Source organism: Cyprinodon tularosa, unplaced genomic scaffold (assembly GCF_016077235.1).
Source record: "Cyprinodon tularosa strain WSP-4 unplaced genomic scaffold, ASM1607723v1 ctg107, whole genome shotgun sequence".
Lineage (NCBI taxonomy): Eukaryota > Metazoa > Chordata > Actinopteri > Cyprinodontiformes > Cyprinodontidae > Cyprinodon > Cyprinodon tularosa.
The window spans coordinates 2880411-2898502 of record NW_024037860.1 but is presented as its reverse complement, the minus strand read 5'-3'; the positions used below and the strand labels follow the sequence as shown (position 1 = coordinate 2898502).

The 18092-nt window shown below is 40.1% G+C and overlaps 1 protein-coding gene across 6 annotated transcripts in view; it reads right to left on the bottom strand.

Moving 5' to 3' along the window:
* Positions 1 to 1056: 1056 nt before the first annotated feature.
* Positions 1057 to 18092, bottom strand: part of LOC119786203 (zinc finger protein 516-like) — a 61258-nt gene continuing 44222 nt past the window's right edge. For 5 of the 6 annotated variants that reach the window (XM_038289376.1, XM_038289412.1, XM_038289385.1 and 2 more), the window contains 3 exons: positions 14725 to 16023; positions 9700 to 9804; positions 1057 to 1422 (listed from right to left, as the gene is read on the bottom strand). In XM_038289376.1, the coding sequence (XP_038145304.1) occupies positions 1235 to 1422; positions 9700 to 9804; positions 14725 to 16023 (1592 nt within the window). In that variant the 3' untranslated portion in view covers positions 1057 to 1234. Of the gene's footprint in view, positions 1423 to 6038; positions 6110 to 9699; positions 9805 to 14724; positions 16024 to 18092 lie in introns of all 6 variants that reach the window. The other variant, XM_038289419.1, reaches the window with a different exon arrangement.

The following is an 18092-nucleotide window of genomic DNA, read 5'->3' as shown; positions in this document are numbered from 1 at the left end:
TTATAGTTATTCTTCTCTGATCGTTACATTTTAACTCATACTTTAATTACTAGAGGCTACTAGCTGTCATCTTCTCAGTATGAATGCATAGCTAAGGTCAGAATGTTGAGCTACCCAGGCCTGTTTATTAACTCTGATTATCCAATAAAGTGGCAATATCAGATATAAAATGATTGTTTGAATCCAGTGCTACTGCATTATGGCTGTGATTTTATAATTGTCTCAAGATCAATAAGGAGAAAAAGTCAAAAGTTATCTTGGAGGAGGTATTTCTTCCAGTTATATAAAGTCTTTTTTTTCCAAGTGCACAAGTTGAAATAAAATCTGGAGCCAACACCTATATGACACTATTTTTAGACCACTATGTCTGAGCCAGAAATCTTTTATGAACAGGTAATGGAGGAAATATCTTCTTCAAATGGGAAATAATTGAATGGCCATAAAAATAGGATGCTCTTTTATATTGGCTATTAAAATCACATATTTTTTAATGAGCACTTAAGCACACACCAGTGTTCCATCTTTCTTTCTCATCCAGCCCCTTTCTCTGAAGTCATCGGCTTTGAAGCTATGGAGTTTTTAGGAAGCGGGTTGTGATTTGATCCAGATTCCTGTCACCTGCATCAGGAGTCATATGAACTGAGGGGTGTCCTCTTCTGCGTGGACTAGTCCATCCAGCCCGTTCGACGAAGCCAAAACAAAAGTGTAAAAGTTTCAGCAGTAGTAGTAAAGTATTTCCACAGTTTTTGATTAAACCAGCTCCATATGAGTTGGCTTTTCCTTCCTATTAGACACTTGAGTTTTTCTTTAAGGCTGCTCGTGGCAACTTCACACCTCAAACATGAAAGCAAGAGGAAAATCTAAATTCTAACAACTAAAAAAACACACAAAAATCCTTGAAATGATGCAAGCATTCACCTCAAAGAGATGCAAAAGATTGATTTTGGTGAGTCCAGCTTTCTCGCTGAGAAGACACTTCGATTTTTCAATCTTCACTTTCTCACAATCAGCCTCCACTACAAAGTCTTTGCAATGTTATCACACATTATTTTCCGATTCACCTCCTTTCACTGTAATCCACACTTTTGCACGCCTCTCCGCAAAAGAAGAAGAGCGCTATAAAGAAAAACTTAAGGAACCTCCATTCTTCCAGAATTATGACTCAATAAAAAGTCTTGGTTCAGATTTTGGGTTCAAGAGTCTCTGATTTTCTGTTCCATTAATCACAGTAAGATCATTGTGGATTTGGTATGTGTTTGGCAGCCTCTGCTTTCTGCTCCTCCTGGCTCAGGGACAAACTTGTCGGGTCGGGATACCGGCTGTTATCGAAAGGCATGTGGTGGACGCTCTGGACGTGCGTCTTTAGGTTCCCTTTCTGAGAGGCTCGGTATGGGCAGAGCTGGCAGCAGAATGGCCTTTCCCCTGGAGAACAAACATATGAAGATCACAGGTCAGAGACTAGCTAGACATAATGGAAAACACATTGTTATAAACAGCAGCAAATGCAATTTAGTGATGTAAATCGCATATGAGGCATGAGGCGGCATGTGACAAAGAAATGGAAAAACAAGCGAACATGAGCATGAGCAGATACTGGAGACAGTATTTAGCCAAAAGTCTGTAAAGATCTTGCTTACCAACCAAAGCTTTTTTTTATGTCTCTCTTAACCAAAACCGGTTGTATGAGACTCTCACAGTAAAAGCATAACCTAGAACAATATCTCTCTTTAATGGCTGTAAAACAAATACAGAAAATGCACAGCATCTTCTTATTGCTTTTATTTCTAACAGCCATGCCTTCATAGGTAACTGGGTGGGACTATTTACATTTTCACTGCATGACTTTCTGAGCTTTTTGCAACGGTAACTAATCCCAGATATGTACAGATTTTTTCTACAAGCATGAAAACAAAATTTGACATCCTTCTTCTAGTCAGGTGAGCGATAACTGGCAGTTTGCAAATAGCTATATGCACCATATAAGCTCTTTAGATACAAAAAAAAGTTAGTCCATCACCTAAGTTAAGGTATTGTAAGGAAATGTAGAGCCATGATGTATTTTTTAAATTATTATTGCTTTAAAAGCTTGTTTTTTTTTTTTACCAGATTTATCTTCAGCCATCCATCCATCATCCATCCATCCATCCATCCATCCATCCATCCATCCATCCATCCATCCAAACCACTAGGTCATCAGCATACATTAAATGATTCAAAGTAGGACTAAGCACAAAAATAAAGAGAAATTTATGTATATTACCAATTTGTGCTAAGAGTTAATTTCATACACCATCAGGGACCAACGGTAGCAGAAACCAGTGCTTACCAATGGTTCCACTGATTGTTTAATAACTGACCTTGGAGGAATGCACCTGCTTTGTTTTCTGCGGTAAATACACAACAAACTATTTGCTGGATATTTGCAACATTAGGCGTCTAGAGATTTGTGACTTCAAAAATTCATTGATGGTCAAAAACCAAAAACAAAGACACTGACAGGTTGTATTAAGCCCTGCAATAATCAAATTATTATTATTTTTTTTAACCACTGCTGTAAAAGTGGAGTAAGGCAAATGTGTCAAGGACACAACAACACTGAAATACAGAGCCAGGGCTTAAATCGACAACCTTCCAATTGCAAGCGAAACTCCTTCATCCAACACCACTGATGCCTTGATTCAGCTTCTACTAATGTAGAACCTGAATTGAAGTTATTCAATAAACATGACCTATATTTGTTTAAAAGTTCTGTAGAATAGTAGTTGCATTAGAATGTGTTACATAGCGTTTGCTTTTCATTTACACATTACACATTTAATTTATCATCAATTTATCACCAAAGTCTTTATAGCTTTTTAAATTAATTATTTTTTATTCTAATTTTTCCTGATTCTAGTGATTACAATAATATTAATTAAAACAAACTTTGTTTGCATGAATATAAAACACTCTTCAGTGGGCAAGTTGTTACTGTAGGAAGAGTTAAAGTTGGCGCAGATGGACTAGCCCTTCTGCTTGCACTGCAAAAAATATAAATCTCAATAAGTTATTTTTTCTTAAAATAAGTGTGTTTTTCCTTGATTTGAGGAGGTAAGTAAGACACTTTGCCAATGGAACAAGACAATTTCCTTTTAAAATAAGAAAAAACTATTTTATCAAGTAAATATTATCTAACTGTCTTATTTTAAGAGTGAAAATACTCATTCCATTGGCAAATCATCTTATTTACCTGCTCAAATTAAGGCTAAATATACTTAATTTAAGCCATTTTTTACTTATTTCTGGATTGTTTTTGCAGTGAACTTTTTTTATTCCTCTCAATCATTTGGGACAATGCATATAGCTTCTTCCCACACATAAACAGATGCATGCATCCACAAACACACACACATATCCCCCTGCACACTTTCTTCTAATTAGACTGACCTACAATGGCACAGGCACCTCTGCAAAATAGCAAAAAAAAAAGGCTACACACATGCGAGCAAAACAAATGAGAGTGCCATTTAATTGCACCTAATTATCATTTTGATAAATGGAAGAATATCAAAGTGGGAAAACAAATGGCTCCCGCTGCCCCTCCCGCACCTTTCTCCCTGAAGAAGAAACAAGAAAATACGGCTGTTATCATACATCATCAGAAACGCGAAAGGAAGAACAGAAGCCCTGGAAGGTGGATGAGAGGGAAAGAGGGATAAAAACAAAAAAGGTGCAATTAATCAACCCCCTACCCCCCCAAAAAAAAAATGTGGGAAAGAAATGGCGAGGCAAAGACGTGAGGGGAAAGCGAGAACTTAAACGACATCGTCCTGGGAGAAAACATGGCTGACGGGACCGGTGCACTACATTATGCTAAAGGTTATCGTCGTCGTAAAGCAGCGTCAACAGTACATCTAATTGGACCCCTCCGCTGCGCCTGCTCCCATCACTCAGAGCGTAAGGTAAATCTGAGTTTGTGTGTGATCTGTGTGATAAATTATGACTGAAGCACAGGGTTTAGAGGCCCGCTCTGTGAGAAGGCAAAAAGCAGAACAAATGTAATCCTGTGCAATAGATTTTTACCAATATGACTAACTCCCCAAAAATTCTTAATATCTAAGGTACTATTATACTTTTCAGTGAAATCCGTTGTCATAGTAAGGCTGGTTTCTTTTTACATTTGTTTTTAAACGTCACAGAAAGAAGACAAAATCTTTAAAACATCTCAGCTCTCAACGAGTTTAAGATGAAAAAGCTTAAATCTTCAGTAAACAAGTTTGTTTTTTTTCCATGTCCACGAACATAACAGTATGACCATAAAAAATCGAACTACCTTTTATAGAGAGATAGAGAAAGAGGGATTTTATTACAGACTCAAATTCTAAATTACATAAAAAAGAAAAGAAAAACGACAAAAGAATAAAAGTACAATAAAAAGCGACTCCTAACCATTCAAATGGCAGTCATACCAATGTCTCCATAGTACAGATGAGTATTTTACTGCACTATATTTAACATTAGTCAGCAGTCAGATAATTCTGTTATTTGTTATAAGTAAATGTATACATATGCTTTTTTAAAACAGCTGTCAAAGTGCTGATGCAAGCAGTTACAAACACTGGTCCATCTGGGTTTCTTTAACAAAAGTCTTAACCATCATCACAGGCCACGTTTATTCTTTGAAGACTGTTTTTTTTAAAGTTGCACCCTAAATATGCAGTATACAGTATAGAAGTGTACAATATGACCTCAATAAGTTCAGTTTCTCTTTATCAGCACAGAATCCAAACTTACGGACAAGAATATCTGCCTGAGCATATGACATACGAACCTCACGGTAAATCTCCTCATCATCCAGAGGGTCTGTCAACACATGGCCGAGATATTTTACTTCATCTGAGACATTCAATAGAGTCCCAGACAGTATGACATTTGGAAATACTCTATTTTTGTCCTCCTTAGCTCACCAAATCCAGATGATACTTTTTGATGGGTTGAATTTGACATAAAATAGTTTGCCATATGCTAAACAGACATTAAGCAGCTTCTGAAGACCGGCTTGGACTAAAAACCACCAGGTCATCAGCATACATTAAATGATTCAAAGTGGGATCACCAACCATGCAGCCAGTTTTATACAGTTTAGCTGCTTAGATAGACCACTCATATAAAAATTAAACAACATAGGAGATAAAATGCTTCCATGTCAGACTCACAGTTATCCCATTTGACCTGCATAGTTTGATTAGCATACCAACAAGGACAGATATCTTACTTTATTAAGGCCATATGTAAATATATCAGTGCATTGTTTGGACTTGAACCCAAATGGATTGTCTATACATATCATTATCTTTCCAAATTTTGGCAAAGATATTGGTTCAAAGACTTTAGACAATGTACTAGGTAGGGCTTTAGGTCTATAGTTATCAGAGCTGCCAAGTTTACCAGCTTTGTTTGTAATCACAGAGAGAAAGGAAGGGGAATGACAGAGATTTTTCATCTGGTACAAGTTTATATAGTTATTGTTAATGCAATATTGCTGTAATCGTTCACTGAAATGAATAAAAGTGAAGTTGGCTATACAGTAAATTCAAAGCAGTCATATTTTAATGTGCAGCAGAAGGAAGCGAGCACAGTTGGAGCTTAACAAACTGTAAGGTGTACAGACACACAGCGGGATGTTTTTGTACAAAACAAACAAAATGTTTGAATACTCTTAAATAATCATATAAAAAAATTATGCAAGCTTTAGGTTAAGTTTGGCTTTTTCATATGTGTGCTGGATACACACATACATCCATGTCAGGTGTGATGCTGCTGTATGCGAGGATGTAGGGGTTAATGCCTGGCGGAGAGGGCACCACATGTGACGGTCACACAGGAGCAAAAAGGGCAAACTTGCTTAGGACTTTAGGCTGTATGATGGACACACACACACAAGCACACATGCATAAGCAGTCCAACATGCAGCCACGCATGCATGAGGCGAGACGGCAATAATGAGAGACATGCAGAAGCCATGAGGGAGCCCGGTGATTAGCCGTAGTGCCACATACTTGTTTGGGAGCTTCAGAAGCGGTGGTGTGAGCGTCAGTACCTCGGTGGACTCCGTTATAATCAAACCCAACTGTGAGGGGGAGAAGGAAAGAGGAAGAGGAGGAAGAGGAGGAGGAGGGTGGGGGGAGGTGGGGGAGGAAGGAGGAGGGCATTTGGTTAAACGCTCTACCAGATCCATACATGGATTAGCAATGTGTTAGCATTTGTTTGTCTTTCTTTTCCCCTCTCTGTGCGGCCACCCCCCGCATAACACAGCAGCCTTTGCCACCAGCGGCCCCTCGTTAGTGGAGGGCATTTGGCAGCAATGATGATGATGATGATGGTAATGGTGGCGGCGAAAGACGGTGACGGAACCTGGTGGAGGCGAGTCTGTGATTTAATGTGACGCATGTTAATCGAGGCCTCGGGGTGGCTGGCCTTTTCTGCGCGTGCACGTCCCTGCTCAAGACCGACTGTGGGTGACAACATTAATTACAGCTTCTGCGAGTGTTTACAGACCCTGGGTGTGTGTGTGTGTGTGTGTTTACGGTGGGGCTGGAGGGGAAGCTCAGCACTGCATCACTTACCGTTTGGCCTCTGTCACTTAGAATCACTGGCTGTGCCACATATCATTCACACTCTCTATAAAGAAGCTACTTATCTCCATGTCGACTGTGATCACAGCCGGCCCGGCTGAAGGACATGACAGGACAGGAGAGTGGAGGATGGAGGGAGACAGGCAGCCGAGCAGGGGAACAAAGAGGGACATGTAAGGAAAGATGGGAGGGGGGGTCAGCGTGCACTGAGCAGAAATAGGTAAACATGAAAGAAAGGAATACAGCACCATCTAAACGTATTCAGACTCTTTCAGTTAGACCGTTTTTCTCTCAGCAAGCTGTGGAAATCTAGAAACAAAAATCTACTTTTTTATTGATGTATTCCTGGCTCAGTCAGATTGGACTGAGAGCAGAATCGAACAGCAGTTTTTCCATCTTGCTGTGAAGTTTCTTTTATCAGATTTTAGTCTGGACTTTGACTCCACTCTGACTCGTCAATCCTTTCAGCTGTCTATAATGCTGCTGCCCAGTTAGAGCCTCTAGCCTTTTGCTGCCTTGCCCTGTACCAGCTTTCTTCTTCCTGCTGAAGATAAGGATGCACTGATTGCAGGTTTCAGGCCGATTCCTGATCTCTAAAAAGCCTGAGATGCAAATTCCAATTTTGATCAGTACAAATATTTATTAATAACTGACTTTCAGTTGTTTTAAGAGTTTAACCTGAGCGTGGTTCGGTAGCACAGTGGTGCACATGACCCATGTACAGAGGCCTCAAAGAGGCCGATTCCGGTTTGAATCTGGCCTGTGATCCTTTTCCGCATGTCTCTCTTCCTGTCTTACACCCCCTTTCCTGTCAGCCTGCTTTTCAAAAACGAGCCACTAGTCCTGCAGGAGCCTAGAAAAAAACCTCAAGTCTTAAACACATTAATATTTCCATCTTCCATCCACTTTTTCCCACACTTAATCCCAGTTGGGGTGGCGAGGGGTGGTGGTGCCTTTCTCCAGCTGTCAATGCGCAAGAGTCGGGGTACAACCTGGACAGGACTCCAGTCTATCGCCAGTCAATCTTATCTTACTGAAATGCTTTAAAAATTACCTGTAATTTCATAAGTAAAAACCTTATGAAATGACTTCTCTCAATTACAAATCAGTGTTAAGAGCATTGATTTTCAGACATTTGCAGAGGTACATAAGGTCTGTGGAAAAGACCAGTTTCACATCTAAGTATCGGTCCAGAATACCAAAATCAAGGAAATCGAAGCCAATAAATAAGTTGGCAGATAAATCGCAGTTGAAGAGGAGCATTTTTTAATAATGATGCTCCTTCCACCGTGATTCACAGTGGAGATAATCTGTTAGTGTCAATGATCAACCTCACATGGTGTTTTGTCATGTTTGGTGGTTAAAATAAGACCAAAGAGTTATTTTGGTCTAATTTGACAGAAGCATATTCTTTCAAATGTCCGCTTCATATCTTAATGTTTTGGGGTATTCTGCAGCAGGAGCTTCAGCTGCTTCCTTCTTGCAGGTCTTCCACAAAGGGCAGATTTGTGGAACGGCTTGCCACATCTTGTCAGAATAGATGTCAGTAAGTTGTTAAAATAAATGGTTTGATAAATGGTTTGTCTTTCAACTTGACTCTGATTTTGACTTCTTAGCAACCCTCTTCCTGACCTGTCTGCTGGGTTTCTTGGTCTTCAAGATGCTGGTTGTTCACTAATCTTTAAAGAATCTCTGGGCCCTTCAAAGAACAGCTGGAGTTATACTGAGGTTAAATTACACACAAGGCTATTGGATTGGATTAAGGGGAATCAGAGTTAAAAAAAAATGCTACCATATATATATATATATATATATATATATATATATATATATATATATATATATATATATATATATATATATATATATATATATATATATTTAAAAATAAATGTCCTTCAAATTCATGTATAACTTTGTACTGCATAAAGTCTTAATGTTAAATAATAAAGTTTTTGGGGATGAATATTTTTTGCTGGAAAAGAAAACAAGAAAGAAAGAAAGAAATCCAGAAGGTAAAGTAAAAGAGAAGAAGGAAAGTTTGGATCAGAAACAGCCAGGCTGACTAATCAAGCTGTTTGTGGTGAGTGGCACTCAGATTCATGCAAATCCGTCCCTAAAGTTGGCGTGGACAAATGCTGCTCTGCCTCATTAGAATGCACAATTCCATCTCTCTAATTGACAGGCGATTAATAATGTATACAATTTGTCACAGGTCAGGTGTCTGCGCCGAACCACATCTCTGTTTAAAAAATAGAGACAGCTGCCCGGCCCAGGGCAGGAAGGACTCACAGATCGGCCGTCACGCCCGGCACCAACACAAAGAAGACGCCTCTTGATTTATCTCCCTGAAAGCCGGGACGGAACGCGGCGTCCGACAGTGAAGAATTGTTGAAAAAGTGAAATCCCCTGCATATTTTCTCCATACCTCATGCTGTCGGAGGGTGGATGGAGCTGTGAGGGTGGTGATGTGCGTGTAGAGGTGAGGGACTGATGAAGGAGTGGCCAACGAGATGGGAAGTTTGAAAAGTGCATTAATAACAAATAGATCAAATGTTTTAAAGCAGGCTGTTGTGTTCACCCATATACAGACGATGGTATGGACCTGTTGCTCATTAATATTCCTCCTACTGTTACTGTGATTAGTTTCAGAACTTGATTAGCATCCAAACCCTCATCTAGTTGCTGTATATGACTTCATAAACTCATAACACAGAGCTTAATAGCAGACTTTTTTAATATCAGGGTTGTGTTTTGGCTCCTGGAGGTGCAACATTTTCTCAAGTTCAGCATCTCTAAAGTCTAATAAAGACGAAAGCATATAATAATTACTGGATGGGCTTAACTCGGACTGAATTCTCATTAAAAAAAATTACATTGGAGATTTGATCAAATCCATTAAAGAAAAACATTTTAAAGACCTACTACTCTGGAAGGGACACCTTAATTACATTGTAATATGAAAAGTGTTGTATTGTTACCATGCATGATTGAACCTCCTCTATTAATGCCCAACAAAAAGTGAGATCGCAGGGATTTTTGGCTGGTCTCCCAGACGAATGCTTTAGTTTTCATTTTAACTTACCTGTGTGGGACCTCATGTGTGTGCGCAGGTGGCTCGGCTGACTGAAGCTCTTCCCACATTCATGGCAGAAATACTGTCCCTGCCGCATGAGAGACCTCAGCATCCCTGATGATGTGAAAAAAAGAAAAACAGGAAGGGGTTAAAAGGTGTAACCCTAGAAATGTATTACTTATTCTCATTTAATTTTCTGCGATTTTACATTAAAGATCAACACAAGACGTTATTGTAAAACAAAAGAAAAATGTGTTTGCTTCCCTTATAAAAATCTGAATAGTGTGGCATGCATTTGATTCCTAACATCCTGATTAAAATATGATAAAGTCCAACCAAGAAGCGTAAAACAGGGCTCTCAAAATAATATAGATCGTTGTTCATTCCACCGTCTGACCATGGAAAGAATATGGAACAACTGTAACTCTAAAAAGACCCTTAAACTGGGCTAGGAAAGCATTATTCAGAGTCGTGGCCAAGAGGTGAGATTAGCTAATAGGAAGAAACAACACCGTCCCAAGGATGAAGCATGGTTGTGGCATCATCATTACTGTGGGGATGCTTTTCTGTAGAAATGGAGGAATCCTAAATTTATTGATACTTCCAAGAGAGAAATATAACAACATAGAACCAGAGCATCAAGAAGACACTACATTAGGGCATACAGTATTTATTGGAGAAAGATCTAGTCAAAGTCAAGGGACTGCTATAAAGTCAATCACATGCTCATCCTGTAAAGTCAAAGACTTGATGCAATCAGCTAGTTTTTCTTAGATAGAAATGTTTCAGACCAATTAAATGCAGTGATTTGTATAATGGGAGGCTGAAACAAAAGAAACTGGGAAACCTTTTATTTTGAAAAACGAGCAAAAGAACGCAAATTATATCTTTGTGGATCGGAAAGATGTTTGCACGTTCCTGATGACCGGGTTTGGTAAGTTTTATCAGTTTATTCCTTAAAACCGATCAAGAATGTGATACATCCCAGCTATTACTGCTGCTCTGATTGGCTATAAACTCGACATGGGAGCAGCTATCCAATCAGCTTGAAGAATTGTACTGAATATCCCTCCGTTTTGTGCAGATTTGTGGCATCTCAAAATGAATTACACGTAAGCCGGTTTATATCAAGATGACATTTGTTGTAGAATTGGCACCATAGAAATAAACTGCATTGAATTGAATTAAGTGAGAATCTCTGACAACATTTGCTGTATGGAGACTTTCTCCATCCACATTTGATTGTGCAGTTTTTTTAAAGGCGATATATTGGTCAGTATGTTAATCAGATAAACTACCTTTAACTTACAACTGGTCCCAGTGCTGCTACAAGTGGGAAGACATTTTCACAAGGCTGTGTTTGAAGGAACTAAATGAAGACATAAAGGTCAGTAATGGACTGAATGTGTGTGTGTGGGGGCGTGTGTGTGTGTGTACGCCTGGGTGATGCGTAGGAGCTAGGTAGCATCAGCAGTGGACTCGCGGAGGCATCATTAGTATGTCTAATGTGTCATTATGAGCGGCTCGCTCCGGGGGCTGGACTGCAGCTGTCACACGGCATCATCTCAGAAGCTGACAGACACACACACACACGCTGCATAAATTACAGGCAATTAAAACGCCCCGGCTGTGATGTGCCCGCTCCGCTGCCCGCGTGTCACATGTCAGGTGTGTGTGTGTCGGTATGCGTACGTGTTTCAGGAGTGCGTGCCCGTTGTGTTTGGTGGAGGGTTGAGGCACATGCTTGGCTGGGTTTACGCTCACAGACCATAACGCTGACGTGGTGAGGACGCATTAACGGACTTAAGCTGCGAGATAGAAGGAACTCTAGAGGGAAACTTTTTATCAAATGCAAAATGAAATAAGCTATGGGTGATGTTTACGGCTAAACACGTTTGCCTCAAGCTTCAGCTTGTCTGAATACATTTAGGTGAAGACTGCAAACCTAAAAGCATCAAAGGTGAAACTGAGAGCAAGCTAAATCAAACACCTATTGCAAATCTTCAATCATTGGCTTGTACGACCAACAGATATCTGGTCTAAAAGTTCTCTCTCCTGAGCTGCAGGTGTTTACAGCTCCTCCAGTGCTACCATGGATCACCTGTCTGCTTCTTTGATTAATGCTTTCCTTGCCCAGAAAGTCAGTAAAAGCGGATGCCCATGGTAGGTTTGTAACTGTGCTAGAGTCATTTCTTTTCTAAATAAGGGATGGAAAAGTGATCTCTCTGAGATTATGTTTAATAACCCAACTTCTTAAAAACTTCTCCACATATTAAACCTGCCTAATGTGTTCCTTAGTCTTAATTTCTCTAATAATCCTCATGACAATAATGTTTATACACCAATAAAATTAAACAGAGCTGGATTGAATCCTCTCATTTGACTGCATTTGAAGGCAAATGGTGGCACTGAATTTTATTTAGGGGTGTCAGATTAAAGGATAAACACACACTCATCCTTTTAATATTAAAATTAAAAAAATCTGTCTATGTTAAGCAAACATTTACGTTGATTTGTCAGATAATGTCCTTAAAATGTCATTTATATATCAGGTCAAAAGTCTGATGACAATTTTGTACCTCAATATACTGTTTTCTAAACAAAATTAGATGTATTTACCTAAAGAAAAAATATATATTAAGCTTTCTATGTAATAGCGGAGTGTTGGCCTAGTGGTTAGAGCAGTGCGCTCCTCTGAGAAGGTTGCAAGTTCCTGGTTCGATCCCCACAGCCTGCACTGTGGGTCCCTGAGCAAGACCCTTAACCCCTGGTTGCACCCCAGGCGCCCCACAATGGCAGCCCACTGCTCCCCAAGGGGATGGGTTAAGATTGAGAAGTGAATTTCTCCATTGTGAGATCAATTATTATTATTTTTCAGTATGTTTGTAAAAAAAAATAGAAAAAGAAATTTTACATTTCGATGTCTCAATCTGCATTTTGCATTTTAAAATTCCTGCATCCTTCCAATGTGACTGATAGATAAAAAGCCAGAGTTTTTCTGGAGTTTAATGCCTTCAAAAAACCCCAAAGAACCAGGATCTTCCTGCACAAAGAGGCTGTCATATACATCAGCACCACCTGAGAGTTGTTTCTACATGTTCCTGTTTGGGTAGGGAGGTGGGGGCAAAGCAGGAACAAGAAGGACAGAGAGGTGGAAGAGGTGAAAGAGAGTGTCTCTGGCAGCCCGACTGCTGGCCTCTGGATACTCCACTTCCCAACTGGGCCGCCAGCCCTTCTCACTGATGCACTAATGAAAGACAAGACAGAGCTGGACAGAAAACACAAGCCCACCAACACACACACACTCACATCACCACGTACTACAGAGGGACACAGGAGAAAGACTCAGTTGCTCAAAAAAGGTTACTTTATAGCATGTGACTCAAAGGGCTAAGGCAGATGGTGACGATATGTGCCTGGACGGGTGACAGCGATGTCACGCGTCTGCTCTGGGGCTGTTGTCTCTGACCCCTGGCTCCATGCAGCCCCGTTTGACCTCGGAGACGCTGCACAAACTGGGCAAATATTACGGGTGTTGGGTAATGACCATTTCCAAAGCAGCTGGTGGGGTAATTATTCTGTCTCATCTCTCTCTTGTTTTTTTTTTTTTGTTTTTTTTACCTTCCTTTCTGCTTTGGTTTCCCTCTCCATTTGCATCTGCGTGAGCCTCTTCGTCAGGCAGACCGCCGTGACCCAAACAGTTTGTGACAGCTTTCTGGGACAGCGGTGCGGCCATGCCTCGCAGACCCGAGAGCAGAAAAGGTTCTCTCACGTCTTTCATGGTTAAAAAAAAGACAATCTCTGCGTACCACTTCTATAAATCGTCAAGCAGGCACATTACGCTTCACCAGATCCAACCACAGACTTCTATACATTCTATAGAGATGTGTGAAGCAGCAGTAGACATATCGACCCGCCGATAAACAGCAGCCAAGCCTTGAGATCGCTCAAAGCGCATGCATTGCCTCTTCCTCTATTTGCTATGCACTGTTAATGATTTCTTTGATTTGTTAACAAATCAAACGTGCATTTTTTATTTATTTATTGCAAATCAAGTAACATTTTTATCATTGTGTATCATTTTTATCTTCTACATTTCAAAAATATGCAGCACATATCAGGGATTAGTTGGATTAACGTCAAAATAATCTGCATCAGCCTTAAAAACCTGCATCGGCCCATTTCTAAATATCTGAATTACAAGGAAGTAGACCAAGACCTCCAGTGACCTCTGGGGGAGCTGCAACCATCCACAGCTCAGCTGGAAGAATCTACTGACAGTACAGCTGTTAGCTGTGCTCTGTAACAAACTGGCCTCATAAGAAGAGGAGGACAAGTATCTATTTTAAAAGGAAAATCATAGAAATTCTTTTTCAAAGCTTGACTTAACTGAAATGCAAGGGAAACTGTGAACATAATGTATTCCCACCCAATGCATGCTATCCAACCCTAAAACAAAGTCTACAAAAGCTAATTGTCGACCGCTAATTGCGGTTGTGAAGGATGTGGAAGGCTGTAAGATTTAGCTCCCACCGTTTCTCTTATCACGAAAGAAGCCGCACAAAGTCCTGCACGGCCAGCAGGGGGCGTGCGGAAGTGGCTCTTGCCGGAGGGGGGGATGGTACAGCAAGGTAGTGTACTTTATTGCTTTCTATTTTGCCACCAGCTGCTGAAAACAAGCAGGTGCTGCAGTGATGCTACATGCAACAAAAGTCTAAGGTAAGTTTTTCACATCTTGCTAATGAGACTTAAATGTTCATCCAAGAGATTAGAGTTGTATTGTTCCCCCTGTGAAGCTTTCTGCGCTCTACGCTTAGGGGCCAGAAACAGGCTGCCTACTCTAAATATTTCTTTACTCCTTCTGACACTTGACATTTCCTCTGAGCTCAGATGCTTGAAGCGATTTTGGATGTTAGATAATGATGTTGATTTTTATGTGAGAGAGTATTTGTTTTATTACATAAAAGCAGAAACAATATATTCACATAAAAGGAAATGTTCTAATTAAATGTGTAAATAATGATTAACTGCTACCTGTGGGGTCCATCAGAGTGTTGGCTGCACCCCAGCGGTGGTAGAGAGCAGCCAGCTCATGAGGGCTGTAGTTCTTGAGGAAGCCCAGGACGTCAGCTGGCATCTCTGGCATCTCTGCACTTGGCTCCTGCTTTACCTCCCTACGGCTCTCTGAAGGAATTGAGGAAGAGGAGGAGGAGGTCTGTGCAACGGCTCCTTGTGTCTGGGAGACGCCGTAGTTGTGCGTTTGGGGCAAACAGTGGTTGATGGAGCTAGGCCTTGAAGGGTTTGGCCGACTGTGGCTTTGGGAAGTGGGGAGCGGTTGATTTGGCGAACTGCGAGCTCGGCTGTACTCTGCCAGGCCGTGTTTGTTGGTCAGCATGAAGCCTAGTCCCTCCTGTGGCATCATGTAGCGGTCAGCTGTCTTGGAAGCTGCAGAGGAGCTGAGGGTGTGTGAAGGGGTTCGAAAGCGACTTCCGGTGTTCTTCTCCAAAGAGCCAGAGGATGCCTGAGCGGTGACTCTAGGATAGATGTCAACCTTGGGTCTGAAGCGGTGACTCTGGTCCTCTGTGGGTTTGATGGCGCTGTGGCTGGTACTGCTGACAGGCCGTACAGGAAGTCTCCCAGCCTGGGTGCCTGATGCAGATGAAGATCCTCTCGAGGATGGAGTACAAGGTGTAGATGATGATGACGGTGGAGTGGCTGCATGACTCACTGGTCGGCTCTTCTTTACCACCTCACTGGAGGTGGGGGGCCTCGTGCGTTGGCTGCGTGCCAGCGAAGGTAGCGGCTGGCATTCTTTCCCTTCCAGGACAGGAGGTGGTCCAGTGCGTCTCTTGGAGGACAAAGAGACGTCCCTGGAGCTCTTGGAGCTGTTTTTAAGAGCCCATTTAGGAGCTAGATTGGAGCTGCTGCTATTGATGCGGTGAGCCACGGTCTGATGCATCCAGAGCACCTCTGGGTATCGGCTGGAGTGAGAGCAGAAGGAGCACTTATGGCTTAGGAGGTTCTTCTTATCTAAAGTTATAGAGACCGTGCCCCTGATGCCGTTGGCTCTCACACATAAATCCATAGGAATCATGTTGGGATCCGACAGAGAGGGGCGCTTAGACAGGTAAACATTAGAGGAGGTTTTTAGCCCAGGATTAAACGCTTTCTTCTGTTTCGGGTAATCACAGAGGGTCTCTCTGCCTAAGCTGGAGTTTGGACTGGGGACAGGGCTGCATCTGTCTTTGGAGTGTTGGACTCGAACATGAGTGACATAGGCCTGTGAGTCTTGAGTAACAAAGTCACAGAGGCTGCAGATGTATGGTTTTTCATCTAAAAAAGACAAAAAACTGTTTTAAATTTCAGGAACTACTAACTGAACAACATTGAATGTTCCAATCTGTAACACAAAATAACTCTAGTAACAATCCTTCACATTCATTTGTACTTTATATGGATGTAATTCTACAAACTAACCACCAAGGGGCAGTCTAGATCTACAGAAAATTAGATCTAATGATTGGCTTTAGTTCCAAACCTCACATACAAATACAATACACATATTGGATAGGTTTCTTTTTAAAATATTGAGTTAATATTAACCGATTCTAACTTGATGTCTTGATGGGGGTTGTTCTATTACGTTTTCAGTATTTGTTTTATTATTAATATTAATATGATTACTGTTATTATAATTGACTGAGATGACAGCAGAGCTGTAAACATTTAAATACATATGTGTGTATAAAAGAAAACACAACATCCGCTGTATACAAATATATTCACTAAAGAAATAACATTAAATAATATAAACATCTAATATGTGTCTCTTTAGAAGCACCTTTAAAGAAATAACAGCCTTTGAACAGGTATTGAATATACTGGTACCACTTTACATTAAGGCGTCCCTTATAGATGCTTATACACAGTTTCTAGGTATGTTATTGATTAATATGCTAATGCTTTAGAACTCATTCAGAGTGTTTAGTGTGCAATAAATAAGGCGAGCAACAGAGAAAACTCACTAGTTTCTTCCTAAAAGGCTAAGCCTTAGCTGTTTAACTATATATTTCAATTGTTATATTAATTATTATTATTGCATTTCAATTACAATAAGTTACTACATTGCAATCAAAGCATTATTAGCATGAATTAAATGTTGAATGCACAATAAACACTTAAATGAGTAATAAATTGTTACAAACTTTCACATAGCAAGATATCAATTAAATAAGCCCTGGAATTATATGTACTGTAATCTACTGTAAATTAAGTTGGAAGAGAAGTTAATAAGCTAAGTTAAAGACTTAAAAAGGTAATTTAAAAAAAAATCAAAAATCCTGTATCAGCAGTAATGATATAAGGTTATGTTTTAACAAAAAAGGCGAATCTTTCACTCTATCTTTTATGAATTTGTTATAGAATAACTTTTTTTTTCAGATATTAGTGCAAGTTAACTTTTTGTGTTTATTAGATTGGCCTTCAAAATAAGCATTTTGTGGTACATGTTTATTTGAATTTGTCTCTGAAATGCTGTTCACTCTATTGTCCACATGATGGCGTCCATATCCATGTAATTGAAATATGGTTTTCAAAGTGAATGAGTGTAGTAAAGTCAGGAAACAAGTTGCCATTGGGACAATACAATTATTCCAAGAGTAGTTTTCCAAGAAATGCATGCTCACTTCTAATGTCTGTACTGCATTATCAGCTCGGCATAAAACAAGAAGGCAACATTTTCTGCACTTTAACTAATTACTAGTAAGGACATATCCCTTCCATGAAATCCTTTGCAACAATGGCATTTAATTATTTCCCCCTCTTTAGCCTCTTTACTATACCAATTTAACATTAACATGAGAAGTCACACAAGTAGCTAAAAGTTATAAAATGTCTGAAAAGAATATTCACACTCAGATATGAAGGGGGTGGGGGGTGGGGGGTTCCTGAGACAGGAAGACCTGAAATAGCACACAGCTCAATCGGGTCTGAAAAAATGTTGCAGCTATTTTTGAACATCAGCGTCAGAACAGAGACCATGGCTTTGTCTCTTCAATCACTTCACAAACAAATATATACGATTTTGATTAATGATTTTGAGAAAAAAGGAGGAACCATAAAGTTAAACACAAATTTCAAATAAATACCTCATTTGGAATACATCACTGTCCAAGCTAGTTGTTTATCCATCAATGTTGTGCATTCACTGGATTATACGGTTGAAAAAAAAAATGACTGGCATTCTGAAAATGCTGTTTTTCCAGCTCACATGCCAGCAGGCATAAGAGGTATTATTAAATTGTTAGCTCTGCAGCACTATTAAAAACATTACAATGTCACTGCTGTCTATGAACTCTTCAGCAGAACTAGAAGCTGTGAGATATCTTTGATAGCATTGTTAT